General features: G+C 36.0%; 2 protein-coding genes and 1 long non-coding RNA gene across 4 annotated transcripts; all 3 read right to left on the bottom strand.

Annotated features, from left to right (window-relative positions):
* Positions 1-222: 222 nt before the first annotated feature.
* aqp12 (aquaporin 12) lies at positions 223-3233 on the bottom strand. The gene is made up of 3 exons (XM_084117362.1): positions 2498-3233; positions 919-1035; positions 223-803 (listed from the first exon to the last, which is right to left on the bottom strand). The coding sequence occupies exons 1-3, from the start codon at positions 3093-3095 to the stop codon at positions 685-687; spliced, it is 834 nt and encodes a 277-aa protein (XP_083973488.1). The 5' UTR covers positions 3096-3233; the 3' UTR covers positions 223-684.
* A 189-nt stretch (positions 3234-3422) lies between these two features.
* On the bottom strand, positions 3423-7857 carry LOC311085255. Its single transcript, XR_014606763.1, has 3 exons — positions 7758-7857; positions 6001-6089; positions 3423-3641 (listed from the first exon to the last, which is right to left on the bottom strand). It is a non-coding gene; the product is annotated as an uncharacterized lncRNA (long non-coding RNA).
* Positions 7858-8844: 987 nt separating this feature from the next.
* Positions 8845-26108, bottom strand: pak2b (p21 protein (Cdc42/Rac)-activated kinase 2b). Of its 2 annotated transcripts, none has more exons than XM_084117908.1 (15): positions 25886-26108; positions 24022-24298; positions 22742-22848; positions 19775-19922; positions 19653-19684; positions 17984-18106; positions 17023-17161; positions 16873-16936; positions 16753-16801; positions 16557-16669; positions 15214-15331; positions 14984-15083; positions 11788-11984; positions 10620-10757; positions 8845-9809 (listed from the first exon to the last, which is right to left on the bottom strand). In XM_084117908.1, exons 2-15 carry the CDS (start codon positions 24206-24208, stop codon positions 9723-9725), a joined length of 1602 nt encoding a protein of 533 aa, XP_083974034.1. In that variant the 5' UTR covers positions 24209-24298; positions 25886-26108; the 3' UTR covers positions 8845-9722. The 2 variants fall into 2 exon arrangements, with proteins under 2 accessions (XP_083974034.1, XP_083974035.1); XM_084117909.1 differs by having other exon boundaries at positions 24022-24184.
* Positions 26109-26558: the final 450 nt, after the last annotated feature.

Raw genomic sequence — 26558 nt, 5'->3', positions numbered from 1 at the left:
AACAGGTCCTAAAGTATAGTGCCACCTAGGGAAAAAATCATAATCACGATAATTTTGTCAGAATTGAAATCACGATTATGTAACACGATTATTTCACGTTTTTGGGAACATGTTGCATTTATTAAAAAGACACCTTTCAACAATGCTAAAAAAAAAAAAAAAATCTAAATTTTAACATATATTGCACTTTTTGAACTATTAAAATAAATAATATGACAGATAATACTTCAATAAGTATTTTAATAATTCCCGCAGGTCTACCACTTACAATGCAAACATTGATTCACTTTTGCAAGTAGATTGTATGAGTAGTAGTTTTTATTCGATTGTACTATTTTGGTGATTGTTAGGAGCCAAATTCATTGTTGTTGCGAAATTCAATTAATTGCACAGCCCTAGTGCCACCTGCTCATTAAATATGTTTGCTATCTATTAAATAATATATAACTTAAGCAGGCTTGACTGTTCTTTGGCTCATAAGTGTTAGAAGAAAATTCACATCCGACAACAGTAGAACAAACTCAACATTTTTACTCAGTGTAACAGGATAAATTACAGTAGATTCTGATGTGATGAACAGTGGTTTTTCTAACTTTAGGGGTTTGTTGCAACCAGATTTATATGTTTTGTGACGGTAAAGTATGGTTTACAAAGAGTCCATATCAGTGCTGTTTTTTATGTCTGTCAGTCTTCAGAAGTTTTTCCTTTGGGCACCCGGAAACGTGCCTTCTTGGAGTAAAGTAGATTCCTGCTGAACAGAAGTGGGATGTTTCCCAAATACAGGAAGAGTGCAAGACTCATGCCTGGAAAATACATGGTGTAAGTATTTAAACAGTAAAATTCATCACATTGACTAAGAAGTTTAAATGCGTTATTTGAATACTTGGTATTTTATGAATATTTCTGAAATTTACTTACCAATAAGAGGCCCGAGCCAGTAAACGACAGAATACGCTAAGAAAGAGTGTCCAGGACAGGTGAATGTTAGCGCATAAGCGAGGGACGGATTCACATATCCAGACGTGTAGTTGTTTCCTAGTGTGAGAGAGAAGTTTGTGAGGATGAAGCCATTAAAAATAACAAGAACACCAAATCATTGCCGTTGTACCTCGAGATGTTCTCCAGAGTAACACAAAACTATTTTAAAATATGCAATTTATTTTGTGCTAGCCTCCCCCTAAATAAATGCATTTGAAATCTACAATCCTTATTAAATATCTTCATACTTTTGTAAACTATGCAGTTAAATTGAAGTTACTATTTTATATATGCACTCTAAATCTGTATTTAATATATGCATTTGAAAGCTACAATCCTTATTTAATATTTGCATTTTAATTGCTGTCATTATTTGATTTATGCATTTGAAATCTACAATTTTTAATGTAATATATGCATTTGTAATCTTCAATATTTAAATTTAAAATGCAATCCTTATTTGCATATGCATTTAAAATCTAAATTTATATATTTTAATATATGCATTTAAAATCAAATTTTTTTATTTAATATAATCTTTTGAAATCTACAATCCTTATTCAATATATTCATTTTAAATACAAAATCCTTATTTAAGAAATGTATTTTAAGTTTACAATGTATTTAAATCTACAATATTTAAGTAACATATGCATTTTAAATACATAATCCTTATTTAATATATTTTAAATCTACAATCTTTATTTAATATGTGCATTTGAAATCTCAATTTTTAGAAATCTACAAAAAAAATTTTTTTACATCTACAATCCTTATTCAATATGTATTTTAAATGTACAATCCTTGTGTAAAATATGCATTTTAATTGCACAGTCATTATTTTATATATGCATTTTAAATCCACAATTTTTAAATTAATGTGCATTCAAAAATTCTACAATCTTTAATATATGCATTTTAAATCTACAAATATGTGACCCTGGACCACAAAATCAGTCATGTGTCGCACGGGTATATCTGTGGCAATAGCCAACACTACATTGTTATGGGTCAAAATTATCGATTTTTCTTTTATGCCAAAAATAATTAGGATATTAAGTAAATATCAAGTTCCATGAAGATATTTTGTAAATTTTCTACCTTAAATATATATAAAAAATATTTTTGTGAGTGAATGCAGCACAGTCGCCAACAGAAATGCACAACTTTAAAGGAGATTTTCTCAATATTTAGATTTTTTCGCACCCTCAGATTGCAGACTTTCAAATAGTTGTATCTCGGCAAACCACACATCAATGGAAAGCTTATTTATTCAGCTTTTAGATGATGTATAAATCTCAATAAATAAAAAAAACCCCATATGACTGGTTTTCTGGTCCAGGGTCACATATGCATTTGTATTTAAAAGACAATTTGTATTCAAATTACAAAATAATTTTTTATATATGCATTTTAAATCGACATTTTCTATTTAATACACGCATTTCAATGTACAATATTTGATATATGCATTTTAAATGTAATCATTCAGACCACAGCTGTCCGACAGCAAACCCACCTGCGTATGCGATGAACGTCAGCAGCAGAGCGAATATGGGAATCCCCAGCAGCTGCGAGCGGCTCTTCAGGACGAGGTAAACCAGGTGAAATGTCACGGCGCCGAGGGCTTCGGCTAGCGCTCCCTGTAGCGCCGAGACCCGCAGCGACGTACTGCACTCGGACATCATCAGATTCTTGATCATGTGCATGTCAGTCAGCTCCATTTCCCAGTACTTTCCGGCGACTACGAGTGCGAAGTGCGCGCCGAGTAACTGCGCCGCGACGCTGAGGACGCCTGCCACTGCGCCGATGTCTTTCTGGAGGATTCCCATTAACGTCACCGATGGATTTCCGCTTACGCCTTGCATGATGATGCCGTGGATAGTGATGGATAGGAAAAGCATAGTGATGGCCACGTCAGGCCCAAGCGCCCCGGCCCACTGACCGACCTCCGCAATGGTGTCCACTTCAAGTCGACATGCGGCGAGCGCGAATGCGGCGATAAACTCGGTCAGGAAAGTCCATCGCAGCCTCGATCGTGCAAGCATCACCCTTCCCACCGCACTCACACCTACTATAGTTAAGAAGTAGCCCAGCGAGGCATTAAGCCCTGACATGATGTTTCAAACGGTGTAGTGCACAGCTAGCTGTGCTGAACAGAGAGAAAGACACGAGCTCACTAACGCTGTATTTGCTCACAGCATGTGATAACGTGGCACACGGAGATGCCGTGTTCTTATCAAAAGGGGTTTTTTGACACAAACCTTAGGTTGGAAAAACACACTGACCTGTTCAAGGCCACCTCTGAAAAGTCGGCGTTCGCTTTGGCTCCCTCTAGTGGAAGAGCGTGGATCTCATTGTTTAAATTGATTCTCAAATATTTTTGCACAAACTAGCTTTTGGGACTGTAGTAGATGTGCACATATATCTATGAAGTATAACTGTAGCTGAAATGAAAACTCAGCCTTACCTGATTTAGTTGGAAAATCAGCAGCTCGTGTAACATGAGGAGACACTGCTTACTTGGACTTCAGGCCTCGTTGGCGCAGTAGGCAGCGCGTCAGTCTCATAATCTGAAGGTCGTGAGTTCGAGCCTCACACGGGGCAAGATTTTTTGCTTTGCAGAATCCATGAGATTCGCTTATGTTGTTTGATGTTCCAGTCTGTGGAAAATTACCAGAGCAAAATTCTGACATTTCTACTTAAGCATTTGGCATTGTTTTATGGTTTACTGATAAACACTGCCACCTAGTGGCTCTCTTAACTAAAACCATTAAAAAAAACACATTTCTGTTACTTGAAATAAAAATAAAATGGTAACACTTTACAATAAGGTTCATTAGTTTACATATATTAACTAACATTAATTAACAATGAGCAATACATTTGTTACAGTATTTATTAATATTTATTAATAAAAATACAGCTGTTCATAGTTTGTTTCATGTTAGTTCACAGTGCATTAACTACTGTTAACAAATACAACCTTTGATTTTAATAATGCATTAGTTAATGTTGAAATTAATATTAACTAAGATTAATAAATGCCGTAGAAGTATTGTTTATTCTTAGTTCATGTAAACTAAAGTAGTTAACTAATGTTTTCTAATGAACCTTATAAAATTATAATATAAAACTTATTTTATTTCAGCTAACTGCCAAGACAACATATCTCAAAAATACAAATTATTTCTCGAAAATAAAGAAACGTGAAATTAATTAAAACTCATTTCAATTCAAAATATTAATTAAAACTAAAGTATATTTATAGTATTTGATAATACTAAAATAGCTCAAATTGAACTAAAAAAAAAGAAGCTATACAGACATATCGAAAAACTAAAATGACAAAAACACAACAAAATTACCTAACTCAAAATAAATTAAAACGAAAACAGAAAGCAGAAAATATTAAAATAAAACAAGATTAATAAATGATGTAAAAAATATTTCTCATTATTAGTTTACTGCATTAACTAATGTTAACAAATAAAACCTTGTAAAGCGTTACTGAGTTTTCATCTTTAGCCAGTAAAATCACACATGACCTGTTCAATTCTACCTCATATTATTGTAAATGAGAATTTCAAAGCTAAAATATCAACGAAACAGTCGCAGAGACAAAAACACTGGCCAGTACGGGGATCGAACCCGCGACCTTGGCGTTATTAGCACCACGCTCTAACCAACTGAGCTAACCGGCCTGGGAGAACAAACACAAAAATCAGTGCTCAAAAATAACACAGTAGTGTTGTTTTAAACTACTGATGTCCAAGTAGGAGTGGGCGATCTGACGATTTTATATGGTGATCGATCTTGAAAGACGCCAACGATCTACTTTTCAAGCGAATCGTAGAGATCACGATCTGATATGTCATCATAATAGCAGGACTTTTATTTTGACGGCGCGTCTGACTTTTATTTTGACGTTGCTGAGCACACAGCGCTCCTATTCTCCGTCTTCATTAGTTTATGGTCTCTGTTTAACAGTTTTGTCTAATACATTACTGGATAGAACTGTTAAACAAAGAAAGTAAACTATACGAAAAAAGTATTTCTTTTATATTATTAGTAACAGAAAGGCAAACGCTATAATACTTTCTAATTTACCGTTCAATGCATATTTTATTAAGATTTTTTTCAAACAATTTCTTTATTTGTGAAATATACTATAATACAATTACAGAATCAAAAAGTTACAATCTAAAATCAATAACTTCTAAAAAAAAAGTCATAGTTTAAAGATTTATTTAGTTTGTTTTCAGATTTTTTAAATTTTAATTAATATATATAAAACTATATATATAAAAGTGCAATATAAGTCCATTCGTGAAATTTCCACACTACTAAATATTGTTAGTGGTATTATAACAAAGTGAAAGCAATTGGGAACAACAGCATCTCAGCCACAAAATGGTAGCAGAAGTGCCAGATTTGCATAATTGGGAAGAACGCGTTTCAGATCGTAGATCGTGATTGTTTCTTATAAGATTGTGATATGAAATTATGGGAAGATCGCCCACCCCTATGTCCAAGTACTTTTTTTTGTCTCCCAAGTACTTTTAAAGTTACTTCTTTAAAGTCAGTGGGGAAAATTGCTAGAAAAACAAGTCAAGTAAAACAGTAGCAAGTATCTTTTTCTTTTCTTAAGTAAAATTATCTTACTAGTGAGATTTTATCTTTAATTTAAAAATGAAAAAATTTGTTATTTTTCAGTGATCGTAGGTTTATATACAAAGAGGAGTCTAAAAACGAGAGTTCTCCTGTGAATACACATGGAGAAAAAGTGTAATCTCCCCGTCGGGGAATCGAACCCCGGTCTCCCGCGTGACAGGCGGGGATACTTACCACTATACTAACGAGGAGTGATGTTACTGAGCTCACAGAGCCCATTTGTTTCAACACTAGGGTTACTGTCTTCAATGTCTGATTTTGACTTGTTTTGATTTTGTTGTGATACAAAAAAATAGGCAGAGCAAGTTTTGCAGTGTTGTAGTGACACTGTTTTAACTCAAATCTTACCCCTCAAGGTTGTATTACGGCACTTCTCATGTTGGGGGCTCCTGATCTGAATCTCTTACATTGAAGCACTCGTTATTTCTAAGCAGGGTCTGAAATAGAAATTAGCACAATATCGAACTAAATAGGCAATTTGATCAAATTTTTGTTGTTAGAACAGTAAATGTAATGGGATCTCAATAGAAAGTCTCATACAGTGACGTGATTTATGGTCAGAACATTGACCACTGTTTATAAGTCTCAACACCACACACTTGAACACAAATAAAAAAAAAACACATTTGTTTTTAAGTGTGTAAAAGATCTTCAAAAAGATTTACTGCATTGGCCGGGAATCGAACCCGGGCCTCCCGCGTGGCAGGCGAGAATTCTACCACTGAACCACCAATGCTCGCATGATGGTCTCTTTTGCTCCGGACATTTTGTGTTGTAACAGTATCAGTACTGCATTACTGAAAACATGTTCACTGTATATCCATTTATCCATTACTATAAATCTCAGTAGTCCACGGTTACGCAAGAGGACTAACCCAAAAAATACTCAACTCCAATAGATACCTCAATGTCATGAATACTCAACTACATGAATGCAACTTATAAAGAACAGCATAATGTCCCTGAACTTAAACACTGGAGTCCCAGACCTAACGTTATAGACTTGTTAAAAACTGTAAAGAACAAGTCACGCTATCTTTACAGAGAAACGTTTTTGGACTGAGTTTGGTATTAAACAACCACTAGGTGGCGCAACAACCTAAAGATTAAATAGCCTATGTCAGGGATGGGCAACTTCGGTCCTGGAGGGCCACTGTCCTACAGAGTTTAGCTTCAACCCTGATCAAACACACCTGAACAAGCTAATCAAGGTCCTCAGGATTACTAGAAAATTACAGGCAGGTGATTTTTTTCAGGGTTGGAGCTAAACTCTGGCCCTCCAGGACCGAAGTTGCCCATCCCTGGCCTATGTTATACTTTTAATGCTTATTGCACCAATAATTCTATTGGATTAAGGTAATTTTTTACTTTGATTTTGCAACACTGATTAATTTTTCACTCAATATTAATGGTTTTCACAAACTGACCAAGGTTTTGAGTTCTTAACTGAGATCAAAGGTTGCAATTTGATCTATTGAGCAAAATAAGCTTTACTTAAACATGTATCAATGCTAATATCCAAGAAAGCCTGCTGTAATAACAATATATATAGTAAAAGAAAACACGTAATTTACGTTAAATTAAGGTTGAACGATGTTTGTGTGCTGGAAACTGCACTTCGGCTGATCTGACAGGATAATACTGACATCCAAGTTAAAACTCATCAATTTACAAAAAAAAAAAAAAAAAAAAATAGGTTTGTTATTTCACTAGTTGTGGGACTTGGGATAACTTGAGATTGAGCTAGCTATTATTCGACATCTTGATCAAGAACAAGTAACATAGTCGATGCAATCCGATCTATCGAGCACGAGCAGTCAAGAAACTTATCTTAATAAAATAAAGAACGTTTACATTAAGAGTTACTAAAGATAACTAACTTAAATCGTTAAAACTCAACCTTAAAAAAAGGTCACGACAAATAGGCCTAAGCCTTTTTGCGTAAGTTAGCCTACCCATCACAGCTTGAGCCTAAATTGAATTTCGTTTTTATGAAATGAAGATGAAAATCTTACGGATGAAAGCCTTTGTATAACAGAAAACCCTTTAACTAATAAAACGTTGCCACTTAGTCTTCGAACAAATGTAAAAATGTACGTACTCACCAACAAGAAGCGCCCGTAATATTCATGTAGTTCATTTCCACCCAAAAGCTGTTTTTAACGCCAAATTACTTAAATAACTTTAATGTTTCCTTCAGGAGTGAATTCCAGATAAGAATGGACAACTTTAAACAGAATTAATCGATGACTTCGATCTTCGCTGGTCTTGATGATGCTCGTGCATGACTGCTTGCGCGACCGTTGAGGTTTGTATTTTTGCGGCGGGAAAGAAAATAGTGCCCCCAAAATACTGTACACAATTGTGCAGATTTGCTTATAATACTGCTTGTCTGTGTGTGTTTTATATATATATATATATATATATATATATATATATATATATATATATATATAATATATATAGTGTAAAACTTAATAAAGGAACTGAATATTAACATTTAAATTGGCTAATTTCAACTATGTAGTAGCCTACCTTTTCATGATCCTATCATGTTTTAATAAATTGGGGTAAAAATAGATTTAAATATGTATAAACTTGGAAATCATTTTACTTTTCTTTAATTAATCAAACACACAAGTGAATTTAAAATAATTTTGCTTTGGTTTGAGCAGATGTGTTTAACTAACATAGGTCCTTAATGATATCAACCTCCAGAAATTCGAATCATTTTTGATGGAAAAACCAAGTACTTATTTGATGAATTTCCTTTTGATTTGTGATAGTTTTTGTCCCACTCTTAAACAGTCCACACCCTGTTAGATGAAATTACATATGTCAAGATATTAAATTCAAATAAAAGTTAAAAGGGTAAAAGACAAATAATAAAAATATTAAAAGTTAAAAATAGCTTCAAGTTGACATTCAATTTAACTCTGAAAATCACTCACTAAGCAAATTATTGTGTAAATATGATCAAGCTTAAGCACTTAAACTTAATTATAGCTTGATTAACATATCTGAAAGGCTACTAAACCCTTTTAAAGAAAAAAAACCTTACATTTCAACACATGCAACATATTCATTTAGTTGTACAAGTCAAAGAGCTCAAATGTTGCTGTATGACCCCATTAACTCATGAGAAGGTTTATACAGACTACAAAAGAGCCCTAGAGAGAGTTTATTCTAATCTCAAGTTTCAAGTCCTCTTTTAATGAAGAACAAGAGATCAAGTACACAATGTTGCAATGACTGTATTGTTCACAGAATTTGCAGGAATCCGGCTTTTACTTGCAAAACAAGTGACTGAAAAGCATAAAAATAGTTATCAATTCTTACATCATGACTTATCGACAACTGCATTTACTTCATAATAAACTGTTAGTTACTAAAACAAACAAGAAAGTGTTCATGTACACAAACATACACATCTAATCTACGTGTCCTGCTTTCGGCTAACTACATCAACTGAAATGCTACGCTTCTTCGAAGTACGTCATATACACATTTCATCACATGAAAGTTTCGTCTCAGGTTAGAGGAAGTTCAATGGCAAAAATCTGCCTCTTTAGACAAAGTATAAAGGTGTTTGCTGGAAAAACAACAAAGGCACAAGTGACTACAAAAATCATTCACTGCTCGCAGTTGGTGTGTATTAGTAAGGTGCTCTTCCCTTCGGGTCAAGAACAGGAGTAGGCTTACACAGTTTTCAGTCATGATTCTGGCTACAGAAAGACTAACAAAAGGTCTCCAGCTGGATCAGAAATCACCATAATTGATTTATGTCATCAATTATGGAGCATATGAGGTCTACAGAAGCCAAAGATTGGAAGAGTTCACACATAAAACAGATAAAGTCCAACAAGAATCTAATGAGAGCAGGAGGACATCTAATACCCCCCAATATCACAGCGGTTTAAAAACAGGCAAAGACCCAAATGAAATGCTTGGAGTTTTGTTTTGGCAACATGGATATGTTGTTGAGACACTGGTAAAAACACCTGGCACAGATTTCGAGAGTGTTCAGCAGTTCGCGGTGCTTTCGGGCACAGCTCGTTCGTAGCGGGAGGCTAGCGGTTGTTCTTCATGGCGTCCTTGGCAGCCAAAATGAGAGGAGTGAGACTCGAGAGAGGTTTGGCCAACTTCAGGAAGGGATGCTGAGGAGACAGAAGGTTAGATCAATTAACAAGTTTACACAAGTCATGCTATTCCTTAATCGCTAGTAGGGTTGGGTATCATTTGAATTGGGTAACAATTCTGATTCTGCTTATCAGTTTCGATTCCAATAAGGTAAAAACAAAAAAACAACAACTTAGATATTCACATTGCAAAACATTTAATTGTAGCTGACAAAAATCAACAGGCTAAAGAACACTTACACAAGGAATTTTGCCTATGGTTTAAAAATACAATAGAAAAACAACTAGCCGAACTAATATAAATTTCCAGCATTAAATTCAAGTAAACACTCAGTAATTAAAAAACAACAAGTAAAAAAAAAAGAGCAATCGCAAAAAAAAAAAAGTTACAACTGCACTTTATAAGTAAAATATACATTACAAATATATAGTTACAGAAGTTATTCAGTCAAACACGAGTGAATTTTCTCTCTGTCTTTTGCTGTTTGACTGGTTATTATAGAGACGGCAGCAGGAATATTAGGCTGCTGCCACTTTAAGAGTTGCCCATGGTTACACACGCCTGCAGAACTGAAAACAACACCCGAATCGTCTCGCGCTTGAATGGTTTAAAATCACATTTTCTGTGAGCACGCTTTGGACGTGTGTGAACACAGAAAACGTCTCGCCCTTGAATTGTTTAAAGTGCTTTTGAAATGCTCACAAAGGAATCGATAAGAGGAATAGAAATTTAAATTTTATAACAAGTATCCGATTCCTGACCTCAATTCTGGAATCGATTTTGGATTCCCAAACCTAATCGCTAGTACTAGTTGCTGGCTGGTTTACCTGCAAAAGCTCTTTGCTTCCACCCCTCTTCTCCACGTCCATTTCCAGACAGCGACTTAGGAAGTCTCTGAAGATGGGCGATAACTTTTCAGGACTCTGCAACTCTGGAGTCCCATTGGTGGCAATCAGATAGAGCGCCTGAGGAAGAAAGAGTTTGAGACTTTAGTAGGGCTGCCCCCTAATAGTCGACTAACCGTTAGTCGTTAAGTCGCAGAAAACAAACTGAAAAAGTGTCAAAATCACGCAGGCTGTAACGGACAGATCGTTAACGGTAGGAAATCCAAAAATTCATTTATCGAACTCAAATACGGCTTATCACTTGAAATATGCAAGTAGCAGCAACTTTACAAGTCCGCTCGCTCAAATGTTAATCTAGATAAATGTGCGCTATTATTAGGTGCATATCTAAGTATTTGTGTGGAGAGTGCGTTTACTGCATGACACACAGGCGCCGGCGCCATCACTTGAGTTTAACTTAAATACTCAATTTTTGGTCATACAGATAAGAGTAATGCAAAGTGTGAAGGGTTTACTTTTATTTTTGTAAACTCACAAAACGTTGTTTTTGTAAAATAATGGTGCTTTGTCGATTCGGTCTTGAACTTGAGCACATCACATAAATGAACTGAAACTCAGCGTATACTTAACTCACAGGCATGAGAAATAAATCTATAGAAAGCTTGAAATTTTTGCATTTGAATAAACATAAATATTCTACGCTTATGTAATCCGTATGAAACGTGCATCTAGGCGCGTCCACCACTGTGGAGATGACGAGGCAGGATCGTCGACTTAAATCTCTGCAGCCGAAAACATTACTAATAAATTATTAAAATGTTTAGACAGAATGAGACTGTTTTTTTCACAACTCATTCATAATCATTAAATTTGCCGGTGTGCTGTGGCAAGCTTTATGTTTGAATTTGTGCGCTGATTAGGCTATACATATTTTATATAGGCAACACAAGGTGCATTATTTTGAATTATGGCTTATTAATATGAATGAGCGATTAGTCGACTAGTGGCTTAAATGAACGACTAATAGTCGACAAGAAAGATCTTTGGTCGATGGCAGGCCTAGATTCTAGTTGCATTGTCAATGGACTCAAATCGGCAATTCAAATCGAACCTCAAACAAGTTGTTGGGGAATCAGTGACGCCAACATACCCTCAGTGGGTTCTCGTTGAGGTACGGCGGTTCTCCCTCCACCATCTCGATGGCCATGATGCCCAGGGACCAGATGTCGACTTTGGGTCCGTAGGCTTTGCGCGTCACGACCTCCGGTGCCATCCAATATGGCGTGCCTACCATAGTGCTCCTCTTACTCTGTTCAGGAGTGATCTGGGCACAAAACCCAAAGTCCGCTGCGAAGGAGACAACAGAAAGTTTAGAGACATTTCTAGACCTGGTTTGGGTAATTTCATTGTCTTGAGGATTTCAATTTCATGAGCAAAATCCATTAATTCCTATAGGAACCCTTGCAATCGGGAGTGTCATGTGAGGGCGAAAAAATTCCCCACACGGATTTTGTTCATGTTCAAGTTGGATCGCTAATCAACAGAAAGCTGCTTGGTTTTAAAGTGACTTTGCTTAATACATCCCTTCGCTTTTGACAATGGACCTTTTTTGCATGCTAAATGTCACTAATGCTAAATGTCACTAGAAAACAAATTTACTGATAATCAAATAAAGAGATATTTTCCAAAACACTTTTTTTTTTTTTTTTACTTTAGAAATGACTTATGTTGGGCAGCTTTACCTGTGTGCAAAATATGTCACAGATAGGACACACATGCATTATATTGCATTGCATTGCATATAATGTGTGCTGGTCAACTTGTCTAAAATTAAGAAACCCCTAGAAAACAGTAAAAAACAAAACAAAAAACAGGAACATTGTGTACAATTAAGATAGGCTACTTAATTTATTATTCCAATATCCAAATATGATACAGGGAAAAGGGCTTCTATTTGTGACGTGCTGTCTTTGCGTTTGAACATTGCACATTTTAAACAGGACACGCATTAACTGCATAAATGTTAGCCAATACAAACATATTTATAGAAAACAGTTGACAATGAATAGACAGGAGTCCAATAATAGCATAACGAATCACTTATTCTAAAAATAATATCAAGTATAAGTTAGACGAATCCGACATATAACGAGGGCTGTGTTGTAAAACGTCCGTCATTTAACGAATTTTAAAAACACGGATGAATAATACAAAATGCTTTCTGACATTTTGACAGAAAAAAAACAAAACAAGCAAGAACAAAATTTAAACTATAGCCCGTCAATTTTCATTTTACAATTATCTTCTCTCTCTGTGTGCGCGCGTCCGTGTGTGTGTGTGTGTGTGTGTGTGTGTGTGTGTGTGAGAGAGAGCTCGTGCAGCACTGATACAATGGTAGCCTACGTTTTAATCTAAGTAACGGTCGCGGGGCTGAAGCCAACTTGATGTGTTGAATGCTCAGAGCACGTTATAAAACGTATTCTTAAAATACACATTTCTGTTTTAATAAATGCTCATAGTAAATCATAGCATATTGCCTAAAACATAGGTATAAAAATAATCAGTGATACATTTGCGACCCCATTAAAAATTAGGGTCGCAATGGCATTTCAAAAGGTCGCATATGCTATCATTTTGGTCGCAGTGTAGTTCCCTGCAGTAGATGCCATATTTGATGCCAATGACAACAAGGATGGGATGGACTGAAGAACAGCTAGTTTAGTAGGTCATACGGTTGCATACTTTGGTGTCGTTGATCAAGATGGTGCAACACCAAAAATACATAATTCCAAAACAATTCCAATGGACTTTGGGGGGGATAAAACGTTATGGAAACTAGATGCGACCGAAAAACTTAAAGGATTAGTTCACTTCAGAATTAAAATTTCCTGTCTTTCTTTCTTCAGTCGAAAAGAAATGAAGGTTTTTGAGGAAAACATTTTTCTCCATATTGTGACTTCAATGGGGTCCAACGGGTTGAAGGTCCGAATTGAAGTTTCAGTGCAGCTTCGAAGTCTCGACACGATCCCAGCAGAGTCTTATCTATCGAAACAATCACTCATTTTCTAAAAAAACAAACATTTATATACTTTTTAACCACAAATGCTTGTCTTGCATTTGCTCTGTGATGCACCACACATTACGTAATCACGTTGAAAGGTCACGCGTGACATAGGAGGAAGAACCGACCTAGTGTTTACAAAGCGAACGTGCAAAGACTAAGTCAAACGTTATTTACAAAAAATAAATAAAAGGTATAGCAACGATTTCGGACAATTTTAAAGTTGGAGGAGAAAATGAGATGGAGATTTTCGCCCTACATTTATGAACCGGAACACACGTGAACTTTCAACGTGATTACGTAATGCGTGTCACATCACAGCCAGTGCAAGACGAGCATTTTTGGTTTAAAAGTATATAAATGTTTATTTTTACATAAAAATATAAAAAAATAAAAAAATTGGTGGTTTGTCTAGATAAGACTCTTATTCCTCGGCTGGATCGTGTCGAGACTTTGAAGCTGCACTGAAACTCACATTTGGACCTTCAACCCGTTGGACCCCATTGAAGACAATATATGGAGAAAAATCCTGGAACGTTTTCCTCAAAAACCTTCATTTCTTTTCCACTGAAGAAAGAAAGACATGAACATCTTGGATGACGTGGGGGAGAGTAAATTATCAGGAAATTTTAATCCTGAAGTGAACTAATCCTTTAAGAAATAGTTATCGGCCCCATTTATGAAACATGAGCAAATTGCTCGTAAAACCTGAATTACGTCAATTAAATGGAACAATTGACAAAAATGTTGTTTCATAACCAACTTAGACAGAAGTTTGTTTTGCTTGTTTCATGATTGAGGCCCATTCACAGCCTTGTTTTCATTTGCATCGAATTAAATGCCATCTATCATCAAGCCAATTACAGGTTTGATTAGTTTAGGGGCTAGTTTGATTCACACTGCATGTCTTGGGTGAAAATGCTGAGACGATGAACATGACGCTAAACATTATCAGCGTGCATCAAAATACTAACATCTCTTCAAATGCATTTTAGGTGCTGTTGGGTACTTTTTTCACTTGAATATCTGTCATTAATCTGTTTGTACATCTATAGTTAACAGCCTTCTTTGCCGTTTCTTTAGTCACCTAGTTTTGGCTCACAAGAGCTCTACTGTTCAGAGCGAGCTGCTAAACCAAGCCAAACCAAACATGACGCTTTATGCGTCTAAGAGAGCCATGTGTGAAGGCACCTTTCAGTGAGAGTGTGCCTAACCACAATCAACATCTTAGTTCTGTGTTCTGAACTTCATGCTCAATGCAAAGTCGTAAAAACTGAGAACATACTGAGCTTGACAGAACCGTCCATTCCCAGAAGCACGTTGTCACTCTTGATGTCTCGATGAATGACCTGATTAGCGTGCAGAAACTCCAGTGCTTGCAAACACTGTGAGATAACAGACAAGAGGAAGATTAGTTAAGCGCCTCGGTTACTTCCTGAACACAGTTCAGTTGTGCTTTAATCATCAGGGTTTCCCCCTAAACCGTAAGTATTAAATCTAGCGACTTCAACGCACCTCTCGGCACACGGCGGCGATCTGAGCCTCGTCCATGCATGTTTCTGTGACCACATCTGTGAGCGAGCCGCCAGCCAAGTACTCCATCACTACAAACAGCTCCTCGCCTACCAGAAAACTGGAGCACACACACAATGAACACTCTTAAAACTTCACGGCATCATTAGCGGTTCACATCCAAAGTTACGAATTTAATTTGTGCTAAATCGCATAAAACATTGGTGAATAAAGCACTGTTCCCATCCCATGTGTGAACTGGTGCGAAACTGGTGCGAAATATTAAACATTGAAGTTTCTGTGGCTCTTTTTTAAGCACGTTATAAAGTACACAATAACAATGCTTTCCTACATAAATTACGCAATAACGTTTTATTCTTACATAGTAAAATTACGCAAAAACGCAACAAGAAAGAGTTATCCAATCAAAGATGTGTTGAGGTAAAAGACACATGAGTGTTTGTTTAAAATAGGGGTGTGACGATCTCTTGTTCCACGAGATCTCGCAATATTAAAAGGTGATGATATTTCTCGTTGATGCCAGCATTAGCGAGTTGAGTTTGTGGCAAAACATTTTACAGTGCTTGTATTATATTGTTCTGTCTTTTACTGCAAATGACAAACAACTATATGCGCTGCAGGTTTCAGAGTGAAGCGTGTCTACATGTTACGTGTTTCTTCCAGCATCCCATTCACAGTAAATCTCTGCATTTGCTGTTTGTTTGGGTTTCAAATAACATGCATTTGGGAACTCATATAAAGTTCAGACTGTGTATGAGTTTCCAGATGCATGTTATTTAAAACCCAAACAAAAATCAAAACACGCTTTTGTGTTTCATAGTTATCATTTTCATGGTTGGAGCGTCTCAAACGCAAACTTATACAACGTTGATCTGGGAATGCAATGTGCGCCATTTCACTGGATTTGTAAGATAAATCAATTATAAACCTACGCCAACACAGGAAAATATGTTTCTAAATATGCAAATTGTTGTTCACCGCGATTTCAAAATAAAAGTTTCGATTCTTGCTCTAAGTTTTAATGTCCACACGTTCAAGAAATTACAGTGGCTGTAGCATTTCTATCGTAAAGTGGCAGCCAAATATTAAAGATTAAGTTAACATTTGATTTAAATGTTGTTTGGCCAATATTAAACATGGATTAGATCTGCTGTAAAGCGTAACAATCATGGCCGCCGGCGCCCTCTGCAGGCATTTGTCATAATACGTAAAGTACATAATTTAATTATGTATAATCAGGAAACATTAGCTATTGTTCAAAAGGAGTTTGCAATTGATGAGGTCTGGAGGCCAAGGTCAAGTTGATGTTGTTGAAGAACGTTTACCTGTCTAAGAAGTTGACAATGTTTGGGTTTTTCAGCTCCTTCATCACAAGGATTTCATTGATGATTAGCTCTTTCTTGGGCTGCTTCTGCAGGTTGATCTGTTTGATGGCCACCTGAGAGACAAGACACGCATTGCAATGATGAGAATGTGGAAAAACTAAGAAAAACTAATCCATTTCTCTCTCTTTTGCATTACCTCCTGTCCAGTGGCGACGTCGATGGCGGTGAACACGGTTCCAGAAGCTCTGCGGACAGAAACAATGATTAATCTCCATTCAATGAACATGAACATGTTGTGCAAAATCATCGGACCTACCCTTGTCCGATCTTCTCGTATCGTGTATATTTCTTTTTTGGATCTCCAATACTGACGATGGTTCCTGTCGGAGAACAAGCAGAGGACACGTGATTTGAGTCTCGCTAAAAAAGTGAAACTGCGCAAAGAACTACGTTTAAAGTGACGTACTGAGCTTGTCCATGATCTCCTCGTCGGTCATCTTGCCCTTTTTGGGTCTCTGTCGGTCGGTGGCCTTCGACGCGACCTCACTTTCTGGAGACGTCACGGGGGGAGGGAGGGGGTCGATGACCGATGGTCGAGTGTATACCTGAAATCATAAATATTAATCAAAACTAGAATAGTATTTTAGTGGCGCACTAATTTATATTATTAGAGGCTTTTGCACCGGAGGAACCTTCTCATAGTTCCTACAACTATTGGCGGAAGTTCCTGGATTTTGGCGTTTTCGCACCACAGGAACTAGGAACAATTTTAGCTCCTTTTGGAGGAACTAATTTACTCCTTCTCTAGAGTCGGTCTAAACCAGCGCTATAGGAACTACAGTGACGTTAGTGTTCGCTGATTGGCCGAACGCACGTGAAACACCAGCACCCGCCATTTTTAAAAAAGCTGTGTAAACACACAGATTATAGCCTTTATATTTACTCCAGAAACTAACTCTATGAACAAAACAGTGGTAGATGAAGCTCTTAATCTTTACGCTGAGGAGAAAATCTAACGCAACTTTGAGGAGACCAAGCGAAACATGATTATGTATTTCTGCTCAGCAACACTGGACATCAAACACACATCATACGCTAATAACTTTTCATTACGGTCTACTTTCTATGTATAACAGTTCTAATAACGTATTAGACAGGACTATGAGACAGATCGTAAACTATTGAACACGGAGAATGTGAGCACTGTGAGCTCAGTCGTTCTCAGCGCCGTCAAAATAAAAGTCACAACTAAAGTCTTAAGTCACTTCAGAGTTCCTACTGGCGCTGCGAATGCAATCAGAAAAGTTCTCGGGGAACCACCCTGGTGGCTAGTTCCTGTAACCAAGTTCCTGTAACTATCCGGTACGAAAGCCCCTATAGACTATACTTGTATATTTAGGAGAACTATTCCTCTAATGGCTTCTTACGCTCTTAGTGTGTTCTGGTCGAGGTGCGACAACAGGTGGTGGCGCCTCCTCATCGTCATCTTCTTCATCATCATCATCCACAGTTTTGATTGGGGACGAAGGCTCTGGTGTTTTTTTGACAGGCTTAGGTTTTAGGGAAGGAAAGCAGTGTAATTATATTCGGAAAGGATCAGGTTTAGTCAAAAAAGCTGTAAAAACATTTTTGTTGCTTGAAATAAAATAAACATTACATTAAAATTATATAATTTTATAATTATTTATTTTATAAACCTAGTTATTTATTTATTTATTTTTAAATTAAGTTGATAAGTTAAATTAAAAGTTTAAGTTTAAGGGTTATTATTGTTAACTAAAACAAAATCGTAAAGTAAATAAAATAAATGTTACCTGAATTAAAATAAAGTATGTTATATTATTTAGGTTAACTCGATATACTAAAATAATAATAACTATAGACAATTATAGTTTAAGTATAAATAAAATTAAGTATAAAAATGACCAAAAAAGCTAAATTACTATACGTTACTTGAAATAAAATAAATATTAAATAAGTGTATATTAGGGTTATCCATAGTTAAATTAAATAAAAAATAAAAATAAACCATAAAACACATTGTTGCTTTAAATAAAATAAATGTTAACCAAAAAAATAAAAATAATAATAATTAAACTTACTTTATTTCAAGCTAGTTGTCAATATTTTTCATTATTTAGCTTAACGATGTACTAAAATAACTAAGACTGAAGTAATAAATTAACTATAGACAATTTAAAAACAAAAACACAGCAAAATTACTACACGTTACTTGAAATAAAATAAACATTAGCGTAAAATGAATAAGAAAAATTAACTGAATTTTTTTGTTGCTTTAAATAAAATAAACATTATCTGAAAAAAAAAAAAAAAACTTAATTTATATCAGCTAGTTGCCAACATTTTTCATTACTTCGTTTAACTTGATGTCCTAAAATAACGAAAACTGAAATAAAAATTAATGAAAACTGTATATAAATTTATAAAAAACAAAAACTTTTGTGACAACAAAATAACAAACTTTAAATCAAAATGAAAATGAAAACGGAAAATATAAAAATAAAAACCAATTCAAAATATTAATAAAAACTATAAGAAGATACTAAAATAACACTGGTTTATATTTCAGCCAAAGCAACATTTCACCTTATCATTTAGTTTAACTTGATGTGCTAAAAGAAAAAACTGAAAAAAAAAGAAAAAATTAAATAATAAAAATTACAAAAAGACACTTTTTTGTTACTAAACCTTTAAAATGTAAATGAAAACAGAGAATCCAAAACTAAAAACTAATTGTGACCCTGGATCACAAAACCAGTCTCGAGTCGCACACGTATATTTTAAAACATGTATTTCTGTGAGTGAATGCAGCACAATCGCCAACATAAATGCACAACTTTAAAGGAGATTTTCTCAATGTTTAGATTTTTTTGCACCCTCAGATTCCAGATCTTCAATAGTTGTATCTCAGCCAAATATTGTCCTATCCTAATAAACCATGCATCAATGGAAAGCTTATTTATTCAGCTTTTAGATGATGTATACATCTAAATTTAAAAAAAAATTACCCTTGTGACTGGTTTTGTGGTCCATGGTCAACAATAACAGCATCTCAATGAGTGTAAAATAACATACCGATTGTTCACCAGAGGGAAATCCATCCTTCTCTACACATAAACAAGAGGAGAAAAGCAGGTCAGTACGACATGCCGTGACACTGGAGCTCATATCAGCACAAACACCTGCGCTCCGCAGACCTGAGGAGAAGCTGAGGTACTTCTGCCGGCCGTTGCCCGTGGAGTCGTAGAACTTCAGGACGTCCAGAACGGCTTGCGGGTTCTTCTTCTGCTCGGACTTGGTGATGTTGGAGGTCTGCAGTAATCTGGCCCACTGCTCCGGCATTCCCTGTGGGACACGGAGAAACCACACTCAAGTCACCTCCATTTATACAGCGCTTCGTCAAAGCAGAGACCAGGAGACGTTGGGATATCTTTCAACAGAAGTTACTCTTTACTGAGAACTCGCTGTGCGTTGCTGTAGTCATCAAGTCAAGTCTAACTCAAACAGAATACCTTGTAGTTTATATACTGTACATTCCAAGGGGGAGGGATTTACATGAAGGGGGCATGTAAATGAAGTAGCCTACATGAGTCAGCTCGTTTACAGAGATTTCCTGATCTCATCAGCATAACAGTGTCATTCAAATGATCCAATCAGTATCATGCCTGACAGTATCACCCATACCTTCACAAAAACGTTATCATCTCCGCGAATCTGCGAAAACACTGACGCACATGCGTATTACGTCTTTAGTCTATAGGAATGTGTGTTATACACTACCGTTCAAAAGTTTGGAGTCAGTAAGATTTTTTAACGTTTTTAAAAGAATTCTCTTCTGCTCAAGGCTGCATTTATTTGATTAAAAATAAATAAAAAAACAGTAATATTGTGAAATATTATGACAATTTAAAATGACTGTTTTCTATTTTAATATATAGTAAAGTGTAATTTATTCCTGTGATCAAAGCATCATTACTCCAGTCTTCAGTGTCGCATGATCCTTCAGAAATCATTCTAATATGATGATTTGATGCTCAAGAAACATTCATTATTATTATCAATGTTGGAAACAGTTGTGTACAAATTTTTCTAAATTCTTTGATGAATAGAAAGTTCAAAAGAACAGCATTTATTTAAAATAGAATATTTTCTAACATTATAAATGTCTTTACTGTAACTTTTGATCAGTTTAACTCATCCTTGATGAATAAAAGCAGGGTTCACCAATCTCGGTCCTGGAGGGCCGCTGTCCTGCAGAGTTTAGCTCCAACCCCAATTAAACACCTGAACCAGCTAATCAAGGTCTCACTAGGCATACTAGAAACGTTCAAACAGGTGTGTTGGAGCTGGTATGAGCTAAACTCTGCAGGACAGCGGCCCTCCAGGACCGAGATTGGTGAACCCTGAATAAAAGTATTTATTTATTTTATTTATTTCCCCCCCAAAATAAAATTAGAATTCTTACTGACCCCAAACTTTTGAACGGTAGTGTTTAATGTTACAAAAGCTTCTATTTCAAATAAATGCTGTTCTTTTGAACTTTCTATTCATCAAAGAATCCTGAAATAAAAATGTAAATACCTGTTTTCAACACTGATAATAATCATAAATGTTTCTTGAGCATCAAATCATCATATTACAATGATTTCTGGAGGATCATGTGACACTGAAGACTGGAGTAATGATGCTTTGATCACAGGAATAAATTACACTTTACTATATATTCACATAGAAAACAGCTGTTTTAAATTGTCATAATATTTCACAATATCACTGTTTTTGTTTGTATTTTTAATCAAATAAATGCAGCCTTGGTGAGCAGAAGAGACGGTAGTGTATGTGCGCTGGTGTGTAGTCTTTCTTTACAAATTGACCTCTTCAAATTACTTAAAAATTCAACGTACACCTCCGGAAGCAGGAAATATTATCAGCCTTTAGTTTTTCAGCCACTTCAAATGGTGCGCCTGCTTTAGGTTATACATCGTTTCTCCTGTACAATAAAATCTTATGATTACGATATCTGGCCAAAAAGTGCAATGCACCCTTTGTGTCAGTTTGCAATTGTTGTACACTTTTAGGTGAATGTGAGTAAATGCTGGGCGAAAACGTCCCTTAGATTTGTGTCAAAGTGCGGAGGAGGAAACAAACGGGGGCTCGTCCGGGATCTCTCGGGACAATTAACATTGGCACGAACTTTGTGGGATCATATCTTTGGATGAGAATGTCAGAGACTTGCGGGTGAGCTCATTTGACTCGCCAAGCAAGCAGCCAATAAGCAGTGATGTAACAACGACATAGCCACGCCCTAGCAACCAGTTACAGCACCCTAGCAACCACCCCATAGACTTCCATTGAAAAAAAGGTGAGGGATATCTCTGGACCAGAACCTCTTTTGACTCAGACTGGCAAGTAGTCTTTAAATATCCAAATACACACCCAGTCTATTAGTTTCAGCCTGGAAACTGTCTAGCCACGCCCTAGCAACCATTTACAGCACCCTAGCAACCGTACAGCAACATGAATAAGCCATATTTCAGCACCGGAGACACGGGGATTGGCAGTTTGTTTCTGAATAGGACTATAAAAATGTTGATACAATGTAAATTATTTTCTCTGGCTCTTGTTTTAAATCATTTTGTACAAGCAGGACGTGGCGGTTGGTCGGTGTGGTATTTGCCCCGCCCCTCCTCCACTGTGATTGGACGGCTGGGTAAAAAGTGACAGTGATGCGGCGCTCTCATTGAAAACAATTGAAAAAATACAGCCGTAAACTTTGTACAACATTACAATAACAACTATATCAAATCTTTAGGTTTAGAATTAGATAGAAATTAAACAAAACACTGACACAATGATGAACAAGAAGCAATTACATATCGTTTTACTGAATAATTAAGTAAACCTAGTTTCTTAATTTATCTTTGTAAAGAAACCTCATTGTTTAACTGGCTACTCTCTGCCGTCTCAGACGACGACATCACTTCCTGTCGGCCACCGTAACTTCTGTTGGGTGCAATTCGCAACCTCACCACTAGATGCTGCTAAACATCACACAGTGCACCTTTAAAGCAGGAATAATGTATAATCAATAAGAAAGTAATTAAATATTAATTAATATAACTCATTATTTAAGCTATATTTGCTGATATAATACGTATACTAACCGTAAACTCGCCAGTAACCGCGTCGAATCCCACGTGGATGGTGTGCTCGAAATCTGAGGGCGGCGAGATCTCCGGCCGCTCTTTATCTCGGTCTTTCCTTCGGCCACCTGTAAAGCCACACACACACACACACGCACACACACACACACACACACACACACACACACAGCGTCCCATGAGCATCAGAACTCAGAGACTCACTTTGACCCAGAAAACATGACACGTCTCTGAGATGTGACGCTGAGGAAAGCGAGTTGTGAAGCGAGGTGATGCATCTACAGAGACCACGATACGTACAGTAAGATATAAAAGTCAAAGCCAAAGCGTGTCTGTGGGTTTGATGAGCCCTGAGAATGTGACGATGGGGGTAAAAAGCACTTAGAAATGTCTTAATGCAAATGTGTATAATGGTTTATTTAAGAGGAGACACTAAAAAATAAACACACTTAAACTTATTTTCAACATCCACATTTTAGGTTAAAATAGTGAGTAATTTAGTTGAGGTTTAGGTGCACTGTCACATTTTTCAATCATATTTTTGTGACAATTGCATTTTTAAAAGTACAAATGAACTAGGAAGCCTCTGAAAATTAAAATCAGTTCCTAAAAACTGCATGTATAATATCACAACAAACAATAATGGATAATTAATAACTTATGGATATTTCCGACCTGTTAGATCAAATATTTAAAATATAATGTTGACATTAATTTGGAGATTAAATGTGAAATTATTGCAATTTAAAAATGTATGAAAAACTTTAACGTTAGATGCGATTAACAGCAGTTAATTACACCGTGCATCATATCATATCATATCATATGCGGTATGACTTGGAAGTGTTTGCGTTTATGCTTTGATACCATAGACTGTAAAAAAATATGTCCGTAGTGTGTGTGACGTCACCCGTAGTGTTTCTGAAGAGCATTTGTGAAGCCTAAAGTGGGCGGAGCCAGCCGTCGCCATCTTGGCAGCGCGTCACTCCCGGATAAACGAAAACGGGCAAAGAGGCGGATTAGCTGAGGAGACGTGACGCTAACAGCAGACAAACGGCTAGTAGTGACATCAGCAGCAATCCACCTGTCACTCAAGTGGCCACGCCCTTAATTATGCAGAACTTTAAGGCTTAATATAATTTAAACGGATGAGTTATAAAAAAAACTTCACTGCCCTCACAGGTGCCAGGAAGGGCATTTTCTGCTGTAAAGTTTGGCATTTTAAACCAAATTGTAAGTAACCAAATTGGCCGGTGAGTGAAAAAGTCAATTTTGATACGCACCCTTCTCGGCTCCGGAGAAGATGGAGATGATCTTGTTGCGCTTGCGCTCCTCCGGCACCGAGGGAAGAGGCTTTGAGCTGTGATTGGCTGCGAGCGTGTGGTCCTTCCCGCCGCCGCTGAAGATCGTGCTGCTCATCCTCACGGGCGGAGCGGGCGGCTTGTCCTCCAGATCCCCATTATCACACATGGTCCAGGACGAGAGGAGAGGAAGAGAAGAGGAAAGAAAGGAAGAGTGGGAACGTTTGCAGGTGGAGATAAAGAAAAGGAGGAGTTAGAGCTGGAAGAGCAGAGGGAAGCACAACGGAGAGATGAGCGACGCACACGCAACACACACTCGACAGCAGCACACAAACACATTCTGCACAGCTGCCCGTTTATACTTGCACGAAAATAATACATGAAGGAATTAGACATTAAAAATATAGATTTTGCTTAAAAAAAATGTTCTGATTAATTTTAGGACCGAAAAACAAGACCATATAAGTAGGTCAAAAAATCCATAAAAAACAAGGAACTCCCGTACACTATCAGTACTTGAAAATGAGCATCAAAATTTTTATTAAATTACAATAAAAAAACAATATTTTGATACTCATTTGCAAGTACTGATAGTGTGCGGGAGTTCCTTGTTTTTTGTAGATGCTTGTTTATCATGAAAATAATGTCACAATAAAATAATAATAATATAATTGTCATAAAATTAACAATATTTAAATAATATTAAATAGTAATAAATTCATATTAATGGAAAAACGGAAAATAAATTATATATTGCATAAACAATTTTCTGATTATTTTATTATTTTATAAATATTTAAATATGAAAATAATGTCACAATAAATTAGTAACTGTGGTAAAAATGAACAATAATTATTTATTACTGTTAAAAATGTATAAATGAACATAAATGGAGAAAAATAAAACAAATTAATTAATATTTTGCATACAAATATTCAGACAATTTTTAGGATGGGAACCATTTTATGCTTGATATTTATTTTTAAAAAAGTGAGGAAAAATTAACAATTGTTGTTCTTAAAATTAACTAATTAATTAGTACTAGTAAATAATAATAATAATAATTTTAAAACCAACTTTTTTTTTTTTTAAGTTTAATTTATGCAAAATATAATTTCTTGTTTCTTTCACCAGTTTGCTTAATTATAATAAAAATAATAAATAAATATTAAAGGGAAAAAAATGTTTTGGTAAACAATTTTCAGATGAATTTTGGATCATTTTATGCATATCATTTATCATTAAAAAAAATGTTGTTCTTAAACTTAACAATGATTAATTATAATGAAAATAATGTCAGAGTAAATTAATTCTTATTCTTAATAAACTGTCTAAAATGAATAATTATTTCATTAAATAATAATAATAATAATGACAATAATCTTCCAAATTAAACTATTCTTTTTTTTCCCATTTTTATTTAAATCTTTGAGTAAAATCTAATGACATGAAGCCTGGCCAGAACTCATCAAACCTTCTATATAACTCAGTCTTCAACTCATTACACGCTTTATTCATTAGCACTGTTTAATTATCATATTTAAAGACATATTCTTTGTCTTTATTATTGTTTGCCATGAACAGCCAGGACTGAACCCAGTAAAGCTGAAGCACACACACAGGCAGAGAGAAACCTGATACAGAAGCAGCAACTGCATTAAACACACAGACATATGCAGAATATAATAACAGAGTCTTCTCAACCCCTAAGTGAGCGTCCTACTTAGACAGCACTGCAGGACAACACTTACACACTCATATCGAGGCTCAAACGAGCTGTCTAGATAGGCAGCACACTAGGCTTTGAGACGCGGCCACAGAATCTCGGGTTTTGTCGCGACTCACCTGTGAAACTGAAGTCAAACTTCACTTTAAACCGCTCGAACGGGTTCAACAGGAGCGGATTTGTCCGCGTAGAGGCCCGAGGTGACGCGAAAGCCCCGTCTGGCGCTTTCTAGGCTGTTTTCTGCTGTCCACGGGTTTATTTTCTATAGCTTTTTTGTGTTGGTTTGGGGAAGGGGAGGCGCCCAGCAGCGTCTCTTTCTGCCCTCGCCTGCAGCAAACAGCCAGAGACCGTTTCCGGTGCGAGTGCATTGTGGGGGAATGACCGACAAAATAAGAGTCTGGTGAATTAAAATCAATTACTTTTTAATATTACGCAATTAATATATTGCTATTAACAATTATTATGTGTATTACAATAATTGATTTATCCGATCAAATACATTAATACGTTAATTTAAAGGTTTATACATTTTTATATTTCAAAGAATCAAAGTCCCCCTGTATCCAATAATTGACGATGAGATCCACTGGTTGACGATCACACGTTGATCTGATTGGTTACAAGGTAGTTTGTGACGTCAGAAACACCAGCGATTTCAAAGCGTGTTTTTGAGACTGTCTTTGGTTCACTGCAGTTTTAAGGAGAAAATACTCAGCAATGGTGTCGACTTATGAATTTACACATGGTTTGTCTTAAAGCAGATTAAAAACACCACATAGACACATAAACAAC

This window comes from Abramis brama (genome assembly GCF_963993115.1).
Source record: "Abramis brama genome assembly, chromosome: 6".
Lineage (NCBI taxonomy): Eukaryota > Metazoa > Chordata > Actinopteri > Cypriniformes > Leuciscidae > Abramis > Abramis brama.
Note: the sequence above shows the minus strand (reverse complement) of the source record. Positions and strands in the feature narration are given on the sequence as shown.